Genomic DNA, 17,232 nt, shown 5'->3' with positions numbered 1-17,232 from the left:
GTGCAGTGATGTTGATGATCCCCATACTTTTGTGGACCTCTCTGTGTCAACTTCAAATCCGTAAACTCCGTGCTACTTCTGATATATACCGGGAGCTTATGTTTATTAACAGCAGTTTAATGTTTTGAAATTATTTATTTTGTTTGTCATCACTAAGGGTTCTACTGATGAGGTCTTCTGCTTACTACCCTAAATATGGGATTGGGGCATTTGCAGTCTACCCTTTGATTTCAAAAAAGGAGTACGTCATATTTAGGTGTATATGATGTCGTTTTACTTTGAGTAGATTATTTGCTACAATGTAACATGAATAAATGTTTTCTCTCTAGGGGAAACTTATCTGAACAATATAGAATCATGGGGTTGAGATATGGCTCACCAAATTTGTCTATCGGAGCTACTGTCACTCCTTTTTCTGGTGAGCACATCAAGTTTTTCTGCAAATTGCTGTTGTTTCTTTTGGATACATTGCTGACCCTTTAATTCTTCAATTCAGCGAATAACGAATTGCCAAAACATGCATGGCTTGTAAGCAAGATGGGAAGGTTTACAGTAGGAGTGCAGTATGAGCCGCTACGTGAGTCAGTACATTATTTTATTCCTGTCGAACAGATTTGACTAATCACACATGGAATCTATTATCTATACATTATGTGATTGAAGAAACTGAGCTTGGACAACTGTTATTGGATTTTGTTTTAGATGGAAGCGACGATATGGCAAAGTACACAGACCAAAGAAACTGGAGTTGTGCTGCTGGCTATGGAGTAGGGTCAAAAAGCCCCTTGAGTCCTTCGTTTAACATTGGGATTGAACTAGCAAGAAGCTCTCAGGTCATGCTTTATAAATCCATGTAGAAAAACACATGGCTGTTTTGCTGTCTTTATCATAAGTCTTAAGCCGAAACAGTTCCTCCACTTCTCATGGAACTTGACTAACAACCATATTACTTGTCCAATCGCATATCATTCATTTTGTAGCATTTTTAGTCTTGCTGATTGTGTTATCCTTCTTGTAAATGCAGTTTATCGCTTCGTTCTACCAACACATAGTGGTTCAAAGAAGGGTACTACTCTTCTAAACTAGTCCTATGTCTGTGCTGCATCTATTACTAGTCTTCCATATATAATGTTTAGCTTAACTTTTGGCTCAATATATAATGGACTTGGAACAGGTGAAAAATCCTTTTGAAGAAAACCAAGTAGTTGGAATCACAAACTACATCGATTTAGGTTTCGAGCTACAGTCGAGGTAGTTTACATCTCTCAGTAAAAAAAACATTTTAGCTAATGTTTGTCTATACGGAAACATATCTTTATTTTTGTCTTAATATTGAAGGGTTGATGATTCCAAGAAGCCAGACAATGCCGCAGATTCTTTATTGCAGATGGCTGCGTCTTGGCAGGCCAATAAGAACTTCTTGCTGAAGGTGCAGAACACATATCTTTCCGAGTTACCCAAAAAGAACAGCTCAGTTATATACATTTTTAATTTTTGCAGGGTAAAGTCGGGGCTCGAAGCTCAACATTCTCGTTAGCATTCAAGTCGTGGTGGAAACCATCTTTTGCATTCAATCTTTCAGGTATGCTTCGATAAACAAATATGGAGACTCGTGATCTGCGTGCTCTAAATTCAGCAAAATCCAGATGAACGTTGGTATTTGAACATGTCGTGCTCTTTTTTTTATTCAGCAACGACTAATCATCGGACTGGAAACGTGGAATGTGGGTTCGGTATCCGTGTTGATAACATAAGAGAAGCCAGGTCAGTCCATTTGTGACTGTTTGAGATCAATCAAACCCTCTGTAACTAGTTACCAAAAAAAAAAATTCCTCTTTAGCTTTGATGGTTTCAAAGAAAACAGTATATGATCTTTACATTTGTTTGAATTATCTGACATTGCAGTTACCAAAGAGCTGATCCAAACTTTGTAATGCTGACACCGAACAAAGAACATTTGGCTGAAGGGATTGTGTGGAAAACGGGGAAGAGACCAATGTATCAATCCGATGTGGACTCCGAGAATTTCAATGAAGTGCCAAAAGAACTAAGACCGTCCCAGAAGATTCTCTAAACTTTAACCGTATTTTTTTTTGCACTTTTTATCTACTAGAGATCGACCAAGTCACGTTTCTAATAAGCTCGAGTAAAAGATTCTAGAGATATAGAATAGGCTAATAGGAATAACCATTTACTCGTACGGGAGTAGGAGGATACAAGTTCTAATTTTCTAGTGTTCAAAATTAAGGGCGGCTAATCTGGATTAATGTTCGTTACTAGGCTGTTGGTTCTTTTCTCAGTTTTATTTTTTTTATAAGAAGCAAAATCATATACTGGTTAAATGGTTTAACTAGTTCGGTTACTCTCGGTTCTTTTCTCAGTTTTAATATTTGGTTTTGTTTCGGTTCGGTATTTTGGTTTGGTTTTGTTAAAAGATGACTTACTAATAAAAGCAACGATTTGATATTACAAATTATACAATTGTTAACATCAAATCATTGCTAAATAAATAGATTTTTGTACTAAATAAGAAAATTACGAATTTATTTAGCATCTTATTATAAACACGAATATTCCCAGTTAACAATATACAGACTCTTTGAAATATTTCTATATTAAACCTAGGTTATATAAAAATTATTATATATCATATATTTTGAGTCAAATAACAAAATTAGTGGTTTATAAACAGGGTAATAATATAAATCTTGTTAAAAGAAAAGAAAAAAGAAGAAGATTTACTTCAATTTTGGTTTAACTATTTCGGTTACTCTCGGTTCCGTATTTTAAAATCGCTCTCAAAAAAAAAAAAAAAAATTATTTTCAAAGGTTACCATTTTTTAATTAGAAAAAAAAAAAAAAGAAATAAAACAGAGCCACAATCCCATTTGTCCAGAAAACAAAGTAATGGCGACGACGACGAGTTGTTCGCTTCTCCTTTCTACTCTCTTCCTTCACCACTCTCCTCCTTCACCTCAACTCTCCAACTCATCTTCCTTCTTCAATCTCTCTCCTTCTCTATCTTCTCCTCCGACTTCGATTTCTCTCTACCCTATCCGATCCAAACGCTATTTCCGAATTTTCTCCTCCAAGCTTCCACTAAACGACAACAGCGGAGACGATGATGCTCTTCTTCTTACTCCCTTCTCCGCCGTGAAACCTTTCTTCCTCCTCTGCACCTCCGTCGCGTTGTCTTTTTCTCTGTTCGCCGCGTCTCCTGCCGTCGAATCCGCTTCGGCGTTTGTAGTCAGTACTCCCAGGAAGCTTCAGACTGATGAGCTCGCGACTGTTCGATTGTTTCAAGAGAACACTCCTTCCGTTGTTTACATCACTAATCTCGCCGTCAGGTAATGAATTTACCGATCTCGATTTCTCACAATTTAATTGGTGAATTTAGCTATGGATTTGAGGAGTTGTATAATGTGATTTGGTTTCTCGGGGTTTGGATTAGGCAGGACGCGTTTACATTGGACGTGCTTGAGGTTCCTCAAGGTTCTGGTTCAGGATTTGTGTGGGATAAGCAAGGTCACATTGTTACTAATTATCATGTGATTCGTGGTGCTTCTGATCTCAGGTTAGTTATGTTGAAACTTTTGAGAATCTGATTGATTTGGATAACAATTGTATTTGGTTGATTCAAGATATGGAAATTAGTAGTTGTGGTATCATGACTACACTGTTTCGTTGGATGGTTGATTCGATGTTTGTCTAATGATGATGAAACTGAATGATCATAGGGTTACTCTTGCTGATCAGTCAACATTTGATGCAAAAGTTGTTGGATTTGACCAAGACAAGGATGTTGCAGTTCTACGTATTGATGCACCGAAAGATAAGTTAAGACCTATACCTGTTGGAGTCTCTGCTGATCTGCTTGTTGGCCAGAAAGTTTTTGCCATCGGAAATCCTGTGAGTATATATATCAGTGCTCTGCTTGTTGCTTTATATTGGATGCTGGGTCAGACCTTGTGTTTCCTGTATACACACACTAAAGCAAGAACCTTTTTGTACAGTTTGGACTTGATCATACTCTTACAACTGGTGTTATAAGGTATGTTAAATCTTCTTTGTCTTCTTCGATGTGTTATTTTGATTTTCATGATTACGCTGGAAATGATTTTACTTGTATACGAAAAGGTTTAAATAGATGATTGGTACCTGGGAATAAATATATTCCCTCGTGCCCCTTCATGCCAAATGGTTTTACTATTCCTTTTCTGACCTTTTCTCTCCTTAAAACTGTAGCATGTTTGTGTATAATGATTTGAATGGTGGTTTACTAATAGATGACTGGTACTTGAGGATATACATATTCCCTCGCTCCCTCGTCATGTCGAATGACTTTACTATTCCTTTTCTTTCCTTATAACTGTAGCATGTTTGTGTATTTATGATTTGTACAGTGGTTTGCGAAGAGAAATTAGTTCTGCTGCAACTGGTCGTCCAATTCAAGATGTGATACAGACAGATGCAGCCATTAACCCTGGTAACAGTGGAGGACCTCTTCTAGATAGTTCAGGAACCCTAATAGGTATAAACACAGCCATTTATTCTCCTTCTGGTGCATCTTCTGGAGTGGGCTTTTCGATCCCAGTTGACACCGTGAGTTCTCTCTCCTTTTTCCCCCCATTGCTAAACCCGATCAGAGAGAGTCTTACTCTATCCTTGACCCACTAACGGGAGAGTAAAGTTGTTTTGACCTCTGTTTCTCTCATGTTCAGGTTGGAGGCATTGTCGATCAGTTGGTGAGATTTGGTAAAGTCACGAGACCAATCTTAGGTATCAAATTCGCACCAGACCAATCTGTTGAACAATTGGGAGTAAGTGGCGTGCTCGTCTTGGATGCTCCTCCAAGTGGCCCAGCTGGGAAAGCCGTAAGCTCTTGTTGTTGTTAAGTTTCCGTATAACATATATTTCTCTATGTTCCACTCTGCGGTTTAAACATTAAAATGTGTGTGATGATGATTTTGCTCTACAGGGACTTCAATCTACGAAACGTGATGGTTACGGGAGACTAGTACTTGGAGACATAATCACGTCAGTGAATGGTACAAAAGTCTCTAACGGGAGTGATCTGTACCGGATTCTCGATCAATGCAAAGTCGGTGATGAGGTAAAATCTTAAAGTCCTAAATCCGCATTTTGGTCAAGTAAGTTTGTTCATCTGAGAGAGAGTTGTGACATTATAATAATTTTTGATTAGGTGACCGTAGAGGTTCTAAGAGGCGATCACAAGGAGAAAATATCTGTAACTCTCGAACCAAAGCCGGACGAGTCTTAGAAACGTCGTTAAGAAGTAAATATACCTAACGTGTAGAAAAAAATGTCCGGTGGGTTATACTTTTGTATATCAAATTGTACGGAAAATAGATGGTCCGGTTGTGTACATATAAAATCTGTTTATATTGCATAACTGGAAATAACCAAAATTGAATCAAACATCTACTGCTGTAGAGGCATGAGGTGTGGGAATAAATCATTTGACTAAATATGTTTATGGTCTTTCCCCACTGCTTACTCATTGCGTCTCCTTGGTTTATGCAGTGGTGGTGATGAGAATTTCGTAGTGTCGTGAAGAAGCATTTTCTCCATGACTTAGCTGATATGGGACTTTGGACTTCAACACTGAAAAACAAATTAATTAATGAGAATGGTTCTATAGTAAATATTGGGGAGATACCTGATCACTTGAAGGCGATTTACAAATATAGCTTCCAGTTATTTTGTGTGTTTGAGTCACTACTGTCTAGACATATAGATTTAACTTGTTTCTTCTAAAAGCCAACACAGAACTATCTGGGAAATCAAACAAAGAACAGTGGTGGACATCGCTGTTGGTCGTGGATGCTACATAGATCAAAGCCAAAGCTTAAACATACACTTGGAAAAACCAACATATGAGAAACTAACTCACCTACACATATATGGTTGGAGACAGGTATGACAGATTTCCTTAAACACTACTTACTTTGTATACGCAATTTTTATATCTCATCATACTCTTTAACCTCCTGAATCTACCAATAGGGTTTGAAGGCTGGGATGTACCGCCTGCGTTCATGCATGCCCGCTGGATGATGGTTTTCTCCTCGACACACCCTGATCACAAGAGGTTAAAATCGTTCTTCTAAATCTTGCTTAGTTTCTGATACGCGTTCCTATTATTTCATTCTCTTGACTTAGAGTAGTTTTTTTTTTTTCATTTTTTTTTTCACAAGAGTTCTTACTTTATTACAAATTAGGCCACTACGAAGAAGCCTACAGTGGAAGAATCCACTTTACTTTTATTTTTAAAAAAGAGAAGCAAACTATTACAATAGCGGAAGAAACTCTATGTAGAGTTTTGATATCAAACAAACTTGTTTTATTCACATTCATAAGAAGAGTATTTATACAGGAGACACACCATAAACGATAAGCTCTATTGATGAAACCAGTTTTTCGTTTGGCTTGGAGAGCGTTGAGCATCTCCGTTGCCCACTCATTGTAGTTATCATCGGTTTACAAAATAGATGAGATCATAGCCTCGGGGTTGTCGGAACTAGACAAAGTATAAGGAGACACCACCGGTGCATCTGGTAGCTGTACTTCAGACCCAGATTTGAGAGCGGAAGCACTACTTTCTTCTTCGTTTACCATTGTAGCTTGAAGAATCTTCTTTTTTTTTTTTTGATTTAAACAGATCTTAGCTCTGATACCATGTAGAGTTTTGATATCAAACCAACTTGTTTTATTCACATTCATAAGAAGAGTATTTATACAGGAGACACACCATAAACGATAAGCTTAAAGTTGCTAAACTATCGGACAACATGTCTTTATCAGAATACCAAGATAAATAAGAACAATATACAAGCATATCCGCAATACTTTATATAAACAGAACTAGCATAAACTTCGTAGGAGGTTTAAAAAAAAACCCTCGTTCAAGTTCATGAACCCTTTCTCTCTCAATCCTTCTTTGTTGAGATGACAGTATTGATCGATAATTTGAGTTTAGATATTATTATTAATATGGATGTTACATATTTATTTATGATTAAGAGTCGTGACTTATTGTTAAGGACTTCAACTCTTTACTTGTGTCTCTTACGTTGGTTTCTATTTAAACAATTATTGTCGTGTTGTAAAACTACCAGATTTCAGATCTTGAATTAATAAAGTAGAGTGTGTTTTTTTTTCCTTCACCGAAGGGAGTGTTGTTAGTGATCACAATCAAAAAGATTATTGTGAGATAAATTTCATCTTACTCTGTTCTTTTTTTTTTCTTTTTGAAAAAGGCTTTCTATTTAAATGCAAAAGAGAAATAAAATGTTACAAAAGCCCAGCGCTTTAGAGTTTAGATTAGGGAGCCCAGTAAAAAGCGAGCCCAATAATACAACACAATAGTCAAAAGAACTTAGTAAGAACCTAGAGGTAGGGTTTGTAGCCGATGGAATAGTGAAACGTCGTAGGGTGTACGACGACTTAACTTGAGAACCAGAGATCGAACATCGACGATGATAAGGAAGGGTTTGATTCCCTAATGTTTGTAATCTTGTTACAGATGATAGAATCCACCAGTCGGAGCAGGGCGTCAATAGATCGGAATTGACGACAATGCAGGCGACGATTGCGTTCCTCCCAAAGAAGATACAATGTACACTGCCAGGCTAATAGCGTTAGACGAGTCAAAGCTTTCGGTCCCCTTAAAGATTGCATGCGTTCCAGTGTCGTTTCCCAAGAAGGGGAGGGTTGGCATCGACATCTAGTGGCGATTTGAGTCCAGATAGCGAAGGCGTAGGTGCAGTTGAAGAACAGGTGGTCTCTGCTTTCAGGCGAAGCGTTGCATAGAAGGCAAAGTGGGTCTGTTTGTAGTCCCCATCCCAGAAGACGATCGCGAGTAGGACAATGGTTTAAGGTGAGTAGCCAAGTGTGGAACTTGTGCTTCGGGATCCCGCCGGCGAACCAGACTGCTTTAGCCCATGGTACAAGAGGGGAAGCAGACCGAAGGAGACCATAAACCAGGCCAGTTGAGTATCGTGTATACACCTTGCCTTCTACTTCCCATTCAAATCGATCCTCTTCATCTGTTAAGGTAAGTGTTGTAAGGTGGGTTAGGAGAGAAACCTGATTATCAGTCCGTGCATGAGGGAGCAACCATTGACCACGAAGGAAGAGCTGTTGGAGTGTTGCAGTTGATGGGATCCCCAGTCGTGAGTCCCTTCCCGAGCACAGATAGTCAGAGAGTTTCCCATAGAGAGACGAGTTATCAGACCAGAATCGACAGGTATCTCATATTGATTATCTCATAAAAATCCAACATGGTATCAGAGCTCTATTGATTCGAGGGCCAATCTCAATACAAAGACAAGAAAAAATTCAGAAAAGTTCTACGGAAAATCTGAGATCTGGGAGGCAACATCACAACAAGGTGATTCCCATATTCGATGGGGATAATTATGCTTTGTAGCGAAAAAAGATGAAGACCATGTTATGTTCATGGGACGATCCTTAATATGTCATATTGTGAGCCAAATTGATTTTATAATTTTATTTTACGATTTCATACGGTTAGGTTATTAGTTTAACTACTGTTAAGTCATTCAAGGTCTTTATTTGACATTAGGTTTGTTTTTATAAATATCCAAAATGATGTTATTCATAATCTCTATACGGTTGATGATAGGGATCATTTAATCGAGGTTGGGTGTGTGACGTGGATGGTTGTGTTTAAGCCTAGAGGTGAAAGGTAGCTAGCTTTGGCAAACAAATAAGTTTGCCCATGTTCTATTAACAGTGTCGTACCATTCATATCAGCGACTGAGTTTTTTTTTTTGGAATAAAAATAAGGTTTATAATTATAAATTCATCAAACTCCCAACAAAGATTTCTATTTTTAGGGTGGAGATGAAGATATTTTTGCATTTTTTTAGCAGTTGTTGTGACTCTCTACCGAACAAGGCTTTGAGAGTTTGAGGTTATTTTTGCATTTTTTTTTTGTTCACGGCCCCTTTTTAACAAATTCATTACCATGTGTCTAGTTTCTAGCACACTTCACGAACCAAACATCAAAATATCACCCACGAGATATGTGATAACGACCGGAATCTGAGATGATCAGGAGAAAGGTCCCTACGTGGACTTTAATATATGTGTCATCCTTTATAATTTATAAACAACACCAACAAGACACTGACATGGTATTTATAATTTTTCGTAACGCAAATTATGTAATAAGGAATCTCTATCTATCTTCTATGGTTGGGACGACTGTATCTAAATTAACCAAACCGGTTTAATAGGGCTTGGTTTTGCATTGTATTTTTGTCTCGAATCTGTAGGGTCATAAATAACGGGTTTCTTCATTTAGATATATCATATATATACCCATAAATAGTTAAATATAGAACTACGCTTTTCGAGCAGACTTGGTAATGATTAAATATACTTGGTATACGACATGTCGTTTCCTTTCCTCAACTGCTTCGTTAGAGAATATCTTGTTGAGAGCTTGACTATTCCAATCATATATGTTTGTTTGGCTTTCTTTTTACCGTATAGCCCCCAAATTAACAACCTAAACTAAAGAAGTAAAAAAAAATATCAATAGTTTTTATCTATTCTTCTTAGGTGTCTCAGAAAAAGAAAAAGAAAAAAAATCATTCATCACAAATCGTAGTTTTAGTCATCCGTAAAAAATTTCAGTAACAGAAAAAACCCAAACTTTTTATGGATTTTGGAAAATATTAGTCGGAGTTTTGTTCAAGAACTCCCCTTTCTATATAAAAACAAGCAATCTATAAGTAATCCAAATAGTGATAATAATAATACCTACTTTTATGTAAATAATTAAACATTTTTCAAGAAATAATTTAAGTTCTCAATTTAGTAAAAAAGTAGTGATATTTATATAGTTTTAATTTTTATTTTTAACATATAAATTATATATTTAGTGGAAACTATAAAAACACACCCCCATATATATATATATATATATGTGTGTGTACTACTATTGATATATAAAACAAATGAATATAGCGTTTTATAAGGGTGTTCATATAAAACAAATGTATACATATTTTATAATGGGTAATATGTAAAGCTAGCTCGAGAATCAAAATACAGGAGAGTGTGTGGTGTGGAGACAAGTGACCAGCGGATCTTCTATTCCTCCACTTGAGTAATTCATTAATTGAGAGACAATATTCGTAACCTATTCACAAATTTTTATTCTCTACCGCTTAACTTGTTAGTTGGGACTAGGTTATTAAAACACACACAACGCATACTCAAATATATTTTAATATGTACTTGTCAATTTATATATAATTAGATAAGTTACAGATTTCAAGTCCATATGTTTTGGAGCCCGGAAACTATAGCAGATTATTTTAATCTTTTATATGCTTCCCCATTTTATTGTATAAAATATTTTTAAAAAAGATTTTTTTACTTCATAATATAGTTTTCAAGTGTTTTTAGTAAAAACATCTTATATTTTAAAATGAAAGAAGTATTTATTGTAGACGCTTGAACTCACAATCTTGAAAACTCTTATGTTGAGTGATAGCTTAATATATTGACTAAGCTGCTATAATATAAGAGATTAAAATAATAATTTTTATTTTGTTAGATGATTCGAGTTCATATACGTACAACCGAATTAACTCAAAAAAAAAAAAAAGTTATCCTCCTGGCCCTGTTGTTCTATGGTGAACTGTGGAACTTTTAAATAAGTTGTTCCGATCGACTCTGTTCTCACTACAAGAAATTAGAGTATTGTTAGCACTACAATATAGCGTTTTATGTCTTTTTGTTATAGTTGATATACGCTTTAGTTTTAAATAGCATTTGTTAAAATATAAATGCTATGTTTCAATGGTAATATTTTATTTTTAATAATATTTTTTTTAATTGTAGTATAGATAGCATTCGTATTTTTAAAACGCTATATATACTTTATTCGGAAAAATAAATCTATTTTTTTGCTAAATACTTGGTGAAAAAATAGAGCCGCTAACAAATTTTCATTCTCCCTCTCACTCCATTGTTTAACTTCTCCAGTTTTTTCTCACACTCGTTTAATTTTTCCTTATCAATTTCCCAGATTTAGAACCAGGCTTCTCATCCGATGAAATCCTTGCACAGATTCAAAACCAGATGAATAATCTTCCTCTTCTTCAGTAAATCCATATTTTTATAATGTTGTTTCTCTCCCTCTCACTCTTCCTTTTGAAATCGATCCCTAGCCACCGTCGAAGAAAGAGAGATTGGGACTCGAAACCCTACCCACCATCGTATAGATCTCTCTTCTTCTATGATAGATCTGTTCGTTTTAATTACATACTTGCATATCTTCGTTTCACTTTAATCGCTTAGCTATGTGTTTGGTCTTTTGAAATCAGATTGGAAGGTCTCGCTTGCAGATCTAGAGATCTCCGTACAAGTCTCTTGTTTCTTCCGAGTGTGGGATTGATTTCAAGAAGTACATTGAGCAAGGTTTTTTATGTGGTTAGGTTCAGTGAGATTATGTTGTCCTCTTTGCAGCTCCAATTGTGATTAATGGTTTTGACTTGTAGATCTTATTTGTTTGTTGCAAAAGGATGTTATTTGCTTGATTCAGAACTTCTAATTATACTCTCCCTTTTTTTGTTTATCGAATTGCAGATAAAAGTAAACGGGACTTGAAAGTCTTGAACCACTTTTTTTCTGGGTTTCAATGGAGATTTTGTTCTGAATAAAAAGGGGCTAAAGTTGATCTTCAGATGAGAAGCAAGAGAAGTTTAATTTCAACCATAATCTTGTTTATTAGCTCTCAATAATTCGATAATTTGTTGTGGGTTTTATGTTTTTTATAGCAATATGGTAGCTTGATTTCGAGATGACCTTTAAAGACTTAGAGACAATTAAAATCATCAGAAATTTCAATGGTGGAGTTGTATAATTAAGTGGGTTAAAAAAATTCTTTGTCATGAAGTAATAATCTTTCTTCTCATTGACTAATAATCTCTTATAATATTTAAATAAGAGTTTCTGAATATTGGAATTTTGCATTAGCTTCTTCTTACGACTCATAAGATGATTTTGACTAAGAAGACGTGTTCAGTGGAGCTGGAGAACTTTTGTTCTCTTATTTAATGAGCAGTGATTGAATTGTAAGGCTCGTTAATGGTACGTGTTAGTGTATATTTGACTTAGTCTCTTGTATCTTCTAACTCTTTAATTTTTGATGTGTTCATAAGCTTATTGGGGCAGTAGGCGGCTTAAAGAACTCAAGGCTCAACTCACCGGAGGTACTCAAAACATGCTCCCTAAAAGCATATCACTTTGCTATATCATTTTCTGTAAACTTAGATTATTAATGCTTCTTTGCTCTTCATGTGTTTGTCTTATTTTGTTGCAGGTTGAAGCTGAAGCTGATTAAGTGATGATATCAAAGAAGTTTCAAGAGTGTGGAAAATTCACAATTTTAATATACAAGAGTTGTTTGAACTTATTTTTAATTATATATTTTTACTTTGTAATATAGATATTTTGTATTCCTCTTTCATATATATATATAATAATAAATTAATTTTTATAAAATTATGGTATGTTTCTCGTTTAATTTTTCAAATTATCCAAAAACCAAAAAAAATATCCTAGAAAATTGTAATTCAATAAAATTTAGTATTACATTTAACCGCAAATTACAATTGCTATTATTGAATGTACGATTGCATAGAAAAAATGTTATATTTGATGAAGACAAAATAGCATGTCGTAAAGTGCTATCTAATGTCTCGGACCTATTATCGCGGGCGATGATAGAACGTTTACTAAAACGCTATGATATTGTTCGATAGCGTTTTTCCGATGCTAAGAATACACGATTTTCTTGTAGTGTCTATATCTATATATATATATATATAACTAAACATTAATATAAAATTTAATATTTCAACAAAAAAAAGGATAATTTTAGTAGAATTTAGTAAATAGTAGCATATTGTAGTTTTTATATATAAAAAAACATTAGTATATTGAAGTTATAGAGTATACAATGTAACTAACAAACTGGTTAACATGAAGTGAATAAAAATGCAAATCTGTTAAACATACAATATAACATTCTGCAAAAAAATCTGATTCACATGTAGTAAAATTTGTTTTTTCTTTGGGGGTAAATTTATACTTACCTGTATTGCCAGAAAGTAAAATAAACATAATAGAACCAACTGCAAATTTTGGCTTTTAAATATATAAAAATAAGGTACGTAGCCGGTGGGAATGTAGGGTAACAGAGGATAGGGCTATGTAAATAGTCATGATTAATTACCCAATGATACGTATTGATGAGTGTGTGTATATAAGCCCGTGTCACGGAAACAATATCTTCCTCTCTCTATCACACACACACACAAACAAAAAAAATATCAGAGAATAATAATAAAAAGAGAGGATGAGAATAAGGAGAAGAGAAGAAAGAGAGAATCAAGAATACAAGAAAGGGTTATGGACAGTTGAAGAAGACAACATCCTTATGGACTATGTTCTTACTCACGGCACTGGCAATGGAACCGCATCGTCAGAAAAACTGGTACCATCTCTCTCTCAATGTGTGTCTTCTTTATATAAATCTTAGTCTCTAGCTAGTTTTTCTATATCACTCAACTTGATTAATTTTGGGTTTTGTTTTGTTCTAATGAATTGTTAGGGCTGAAGAGGTGTGGGAAAAGTTGTAGACTGAGATGGATGAATTATCTGAGCCCTAATGTGAAGAAAGGCACTTTCACTGAACAAGAAGAAGACCTCATTATTCGTCTCCACAAGCTCCTCGGCAATAGGTACATACATTTTTATGTAATTAATACTATATTATATTCCATGTCTTTTAATTTGAAAGAGTTTTTTTAAGTGAAAAAATAGTTAAATGTTTTATTTTCGAATGTAAAAAATAAAATAAGTAGCACAAGAAAAACAATTGCTTTCTCATATGTGTTGGTGCCTTCGGTGGATTACTTCAATTTTAAAAGGTGTTTCTCCATACATTCTTCAAGTATATCTTTTTAAACTTAAAATATATTCAATTTTTTATATATAATTTTCATATTAAGTGTATATGGTGAAAATAGTCGCTTTTCAGATTAAATTCATTACATATATAGAAACGTTTTCCACAATTCGAAAAAAAAAAGTTATAGCTCTCTCTAGGTTTGTATATAAATTATGCATTCATTTATAAATCATATTCAGATAGATGTCATAATCATATCATTTAGATACTATATCTCTATATTGCTATACATAGGTTTAGAGAGATAGTATCTATATTGTTGCTCCATACCATATCATCATTCATGTTCATAATGTGAATTTATTTAAGATACTTTCCCCCAAATTCAGATGGTCTTTAATAGCTAAAAGAGTACCGGGAAGAACAGATAACCAAGTCAAGAATTACTGGAACACTCATCTCAGTAAAAAACTCGTAGGAGATTACTCATCCGCCGTCAAAACCACCGGAGATGATGAAAACTTCGACGGCATCGTATCAGCTTCGTATGAGGATAAAAGAAAACCGGAACCGGATCAAACCGGTGTCTTAGTGGCAAGTACTAATGATCCAAGTCAGTATTATGGCAATAACGCTTTATGGGATCATGGAGACGAGTTCGAGTTGAGTTCACTTGTTATGATGAATTTTGCTTCTGATATTGAGTACTGCCTTTAGTTTAAGTGTTACTGTTTTGAATTGTCTTAATTCTGAGATAAAATAACAACTATTTATGGATACCGATGTCATATGAATATTGATATCAATACTTATACGTACTTCTTTATATTTTCCAAAGGGGCAATACATTTTACCTTGCGCATTAAAAGAAAGGAAAAAAACTATATGAGTTTTAGTGTTTTACTATACCTTCTACAGTTTTTTCCACGGGAATTTGATTTTAGTAAACTCATTCACTTTTTTTTTTTAACTTTTAAATCTGATTTCATTAAGTTTTAATAAAATATTTTCAAAGAAAGAAAAACTGAATTTAAGAATAAGTCAAATAGCACTTCTTTCGTTTTAAGGTAAATATCATTCTAAATATTGATTTTCCACCAAAATTCGATTTTAGTAAAACTCGTTCACTTTTCTTTTTCTTAACTTTTAAATATCATTTCGTTAAATTTCAATCAGATATTTTCATTGAAAGAAAAGCTGAATTTAAGAAGAAGTTGTATATATTGCACTTCATTAGTTTCACAATGAGTGTCATTTAAAGGTTTTATTATGTATTTTTAATGCATATTTTAAATCAAATCTCAAATTTATTCCTATTTTTTTTTAGCTTATTAGGTAGAAATAAAATACATTTTAGTGTATTACAACATGTAACAGAATAATTTAAATGTTTTTAAAAAAAAAATTTGTGTGGAAAATGGTAAGATGACGCTTCTTATAAAACAAAGGGAATTATATATTTTAGAGATGAATATCGTAAAATGTACCGTACACTTATTTCTCATTGCATGGCATGTTCACCGGCCACGTCTAATTTACCAATGCAATTATCCTCTCTTACATTTAAAGTGTTTTGAGAATATTTAAAAATTATTAAAGTTTACATTTGCAATTAGTTATTTTCTTTATAATAAATAGTCATGTATAGTGTAATAGGTATGTATTAAATGTACCTGAACGTGAACGTGAACCTAACCGGCTAAGCCTAAACTTATCTTCTTACTGTGTTAGGAGTTGGACTAGGAGTCAGGGTGAACATGCGATGCAATTTACTTGCGTCCCAAATTAATATTTAATCCGTAAGTCACAAACTAACAAGTGAACACTAATTTCACAAATCATAAATGGCACCCATATTTTCAATTTGATTAACTATTTTTAATAGAAAAAAAAACAATATAAATTTTTTTGATAGTCATGACGAAGAGCATGTGGTTAGGCTCTTAACTGTCCTAAGAATAAAATAAAAAACCGGAAAGTTAGTTGAACTGTTGAGTGTTCTTTTCTTTTATTCCTTTTTAGTAAATGAAAGTGTTCCCAACCAAAAAAAGAAAGAAAGAAAGAAAAATAGATGGATCTTATCACACTATTATTCTCTATCTGTAATAAATTTGTATTGTCACGCTCACACATCAGCTAACAATGAAGATGTGATAACTTGACACGTTGTGTTAATATATTCAGCGTAAAGGTTTAAATTTTTTAAAAAACTATACAAATTGCTCAATAATTTACACAACATTATCTTCTGAATCGTCGTGTATATTGATTGTTTCACTTATGTTTATTAATTGTTTCACTTATTCCCTTGTCACGTTGTGTAAATATATTCAGCGTTCGTAGTTCTTTTTTTTGGTGGGAAATTCAGCGTTCGTAGTTAATTTAACCACAGCCACATCCGTACGGGTAGACACGTCCATTTATTATTTAACCGCACTGGGTACGTAGTAAATAACATCAGATGGGACACACAAAGTAAGATATGGCAGCAATAATTGAATTAAAACATTGAATTATTTGTACCACACGTTTTCAAAAGTAGTATAGTAGTAATAATCTTTACCGAGAAACCAAGATTCGGATGAATTCCTACCTACGAAAATTTATGCCTTTCATAAATAATTCACTTTACAAACTTTTCACTAATGAAAAAAAAAAAAATACACCAAATGCTTTATAAAGTTTTGCCATCAAAATATAAAATATATTACTTTTGAAAAATAAAAGAAACGAAACATATGTAAAATGAAAGTGCTACAAAAAAAAAATTCCATCTATTTCACGAAATTAGAATTGATTATTTAAATTATTATTCCTTACTTTTATAGTGCAACCAAAACAATACACAAGAAATATTTGCAAAAATTCTTTCTGAAAAATTATGTTCCATGTTTCTTAAAAATGTGACTATTAAATTGTTTGGAGAAACAAAAAAAATAAACTGATTTTACTGCGTTTTAAGAATTCGATGAGAGGCGATTTTTTGGGCGATTGTACCCAACCGTCTACCATTTGTTCCTTTCCGATCTTGTCTCCTATTAGGAGTAATTTTCCGACCGATATTTCCCTTCGTCTTGATTTGGGGATCCATATCGGCGGTTTCTTTCTGTCAGTTTCTTCCGACAGTTATTTGTATGCCCTTTTCACGGGTGGTAACCGTCAACAGAAACCGCCATGGATCATCTATAAATCTCTGCTCTTCCCTCGTTTTTTTTCAACGACTTTCCAATTACCCTTTTGCTATCACCCACTTT

At 34.1% G+C, this 17,232-nt stretch overlaps 2 protein-coding genes and 1 pseudogene across 3 annotated transcripts; all 3 read left to right on the top strand.

The window, feature by feature from the left end:
- On the top strand, positions 10–2,412 carry LOC104790446. The gene is made up of 11 exons (XM_010516200.2): positions 10–60; positions 158–241; positions 330–418; positions 497–577; positions 703–833; positions 1,025–1,066; positions 1,175–1,251; positions 1,339–1,429; positions 1,501–1,582; positions 1,692–1,764; positions 1,906–2,412. Exons 2-11 carry the CDS (start codon positions 168–170, stop codon positions 2,072–2,074), a joined length of 909 nt encoding a protein of 302 aa, XP_010514502.1. The 5' UTR covers positions 10–60; positions 158–167; the 3' UTR covers positions 2,075–2,412.
- On the top strand, positions 2,877–6,631 carry LOC104790445 (protease Do-like 1, chloroplastic). Of its 2 annotated transcripts, XR_768690.2 has the most exons (10): positions 2,877–3,347; positions 3,452–3,574; positions 3,738–3,909; positions 4,014–4,051; positions 4,404–4,602; positions 4,722–4,874; positions 4,979–5,113; positions 5,204–5,296; positions 5,545–5,938; positions 6,028–6,631. XR_768690.2 is itself a non-coding variant. In XM_010516199.1 (8 exons), the coding sequence occupies exons 1-8, from the start codon at positions 2,908–2,910 to the stop codon at positions 5,279–5,281; spliced, it is 1,338 nt and encodes a 445-aa protein (XP_010514501.1). In that variant the 5' UTR covers positions 2,877–2,907; the 3' UTR covers positions 5,282–5,476. The 2 variants fall into 2 exon arrangements, 1 of the variants encoding a protein (XP_010514501.1); XM_010516199.1 differs by lacking the exons at positions 5,545–5,938; positions 6,028–6,631 and having other exon boundaries at positions 5,204–5,476.
- Positions 13,396–14,746, top strand: LOC104698708 (annotated as a pseudogene).

Source organism: Camelina sativa, chromosome 6, assembly GCF_000633955.1.
Source record: "Camelina sativa cultivar DH55 chromosome 6, Cs, whole genome shotgun sequence".
NCBI lineage: Eukaryota > Viridiplantae > Streptophyta > Magnoliopsida > Brassicales > Brassicaceae > Camelina > Camelina sativa.
This window is presented reverse-complemented; position numbering and strand designations above follow the sequence as displayed.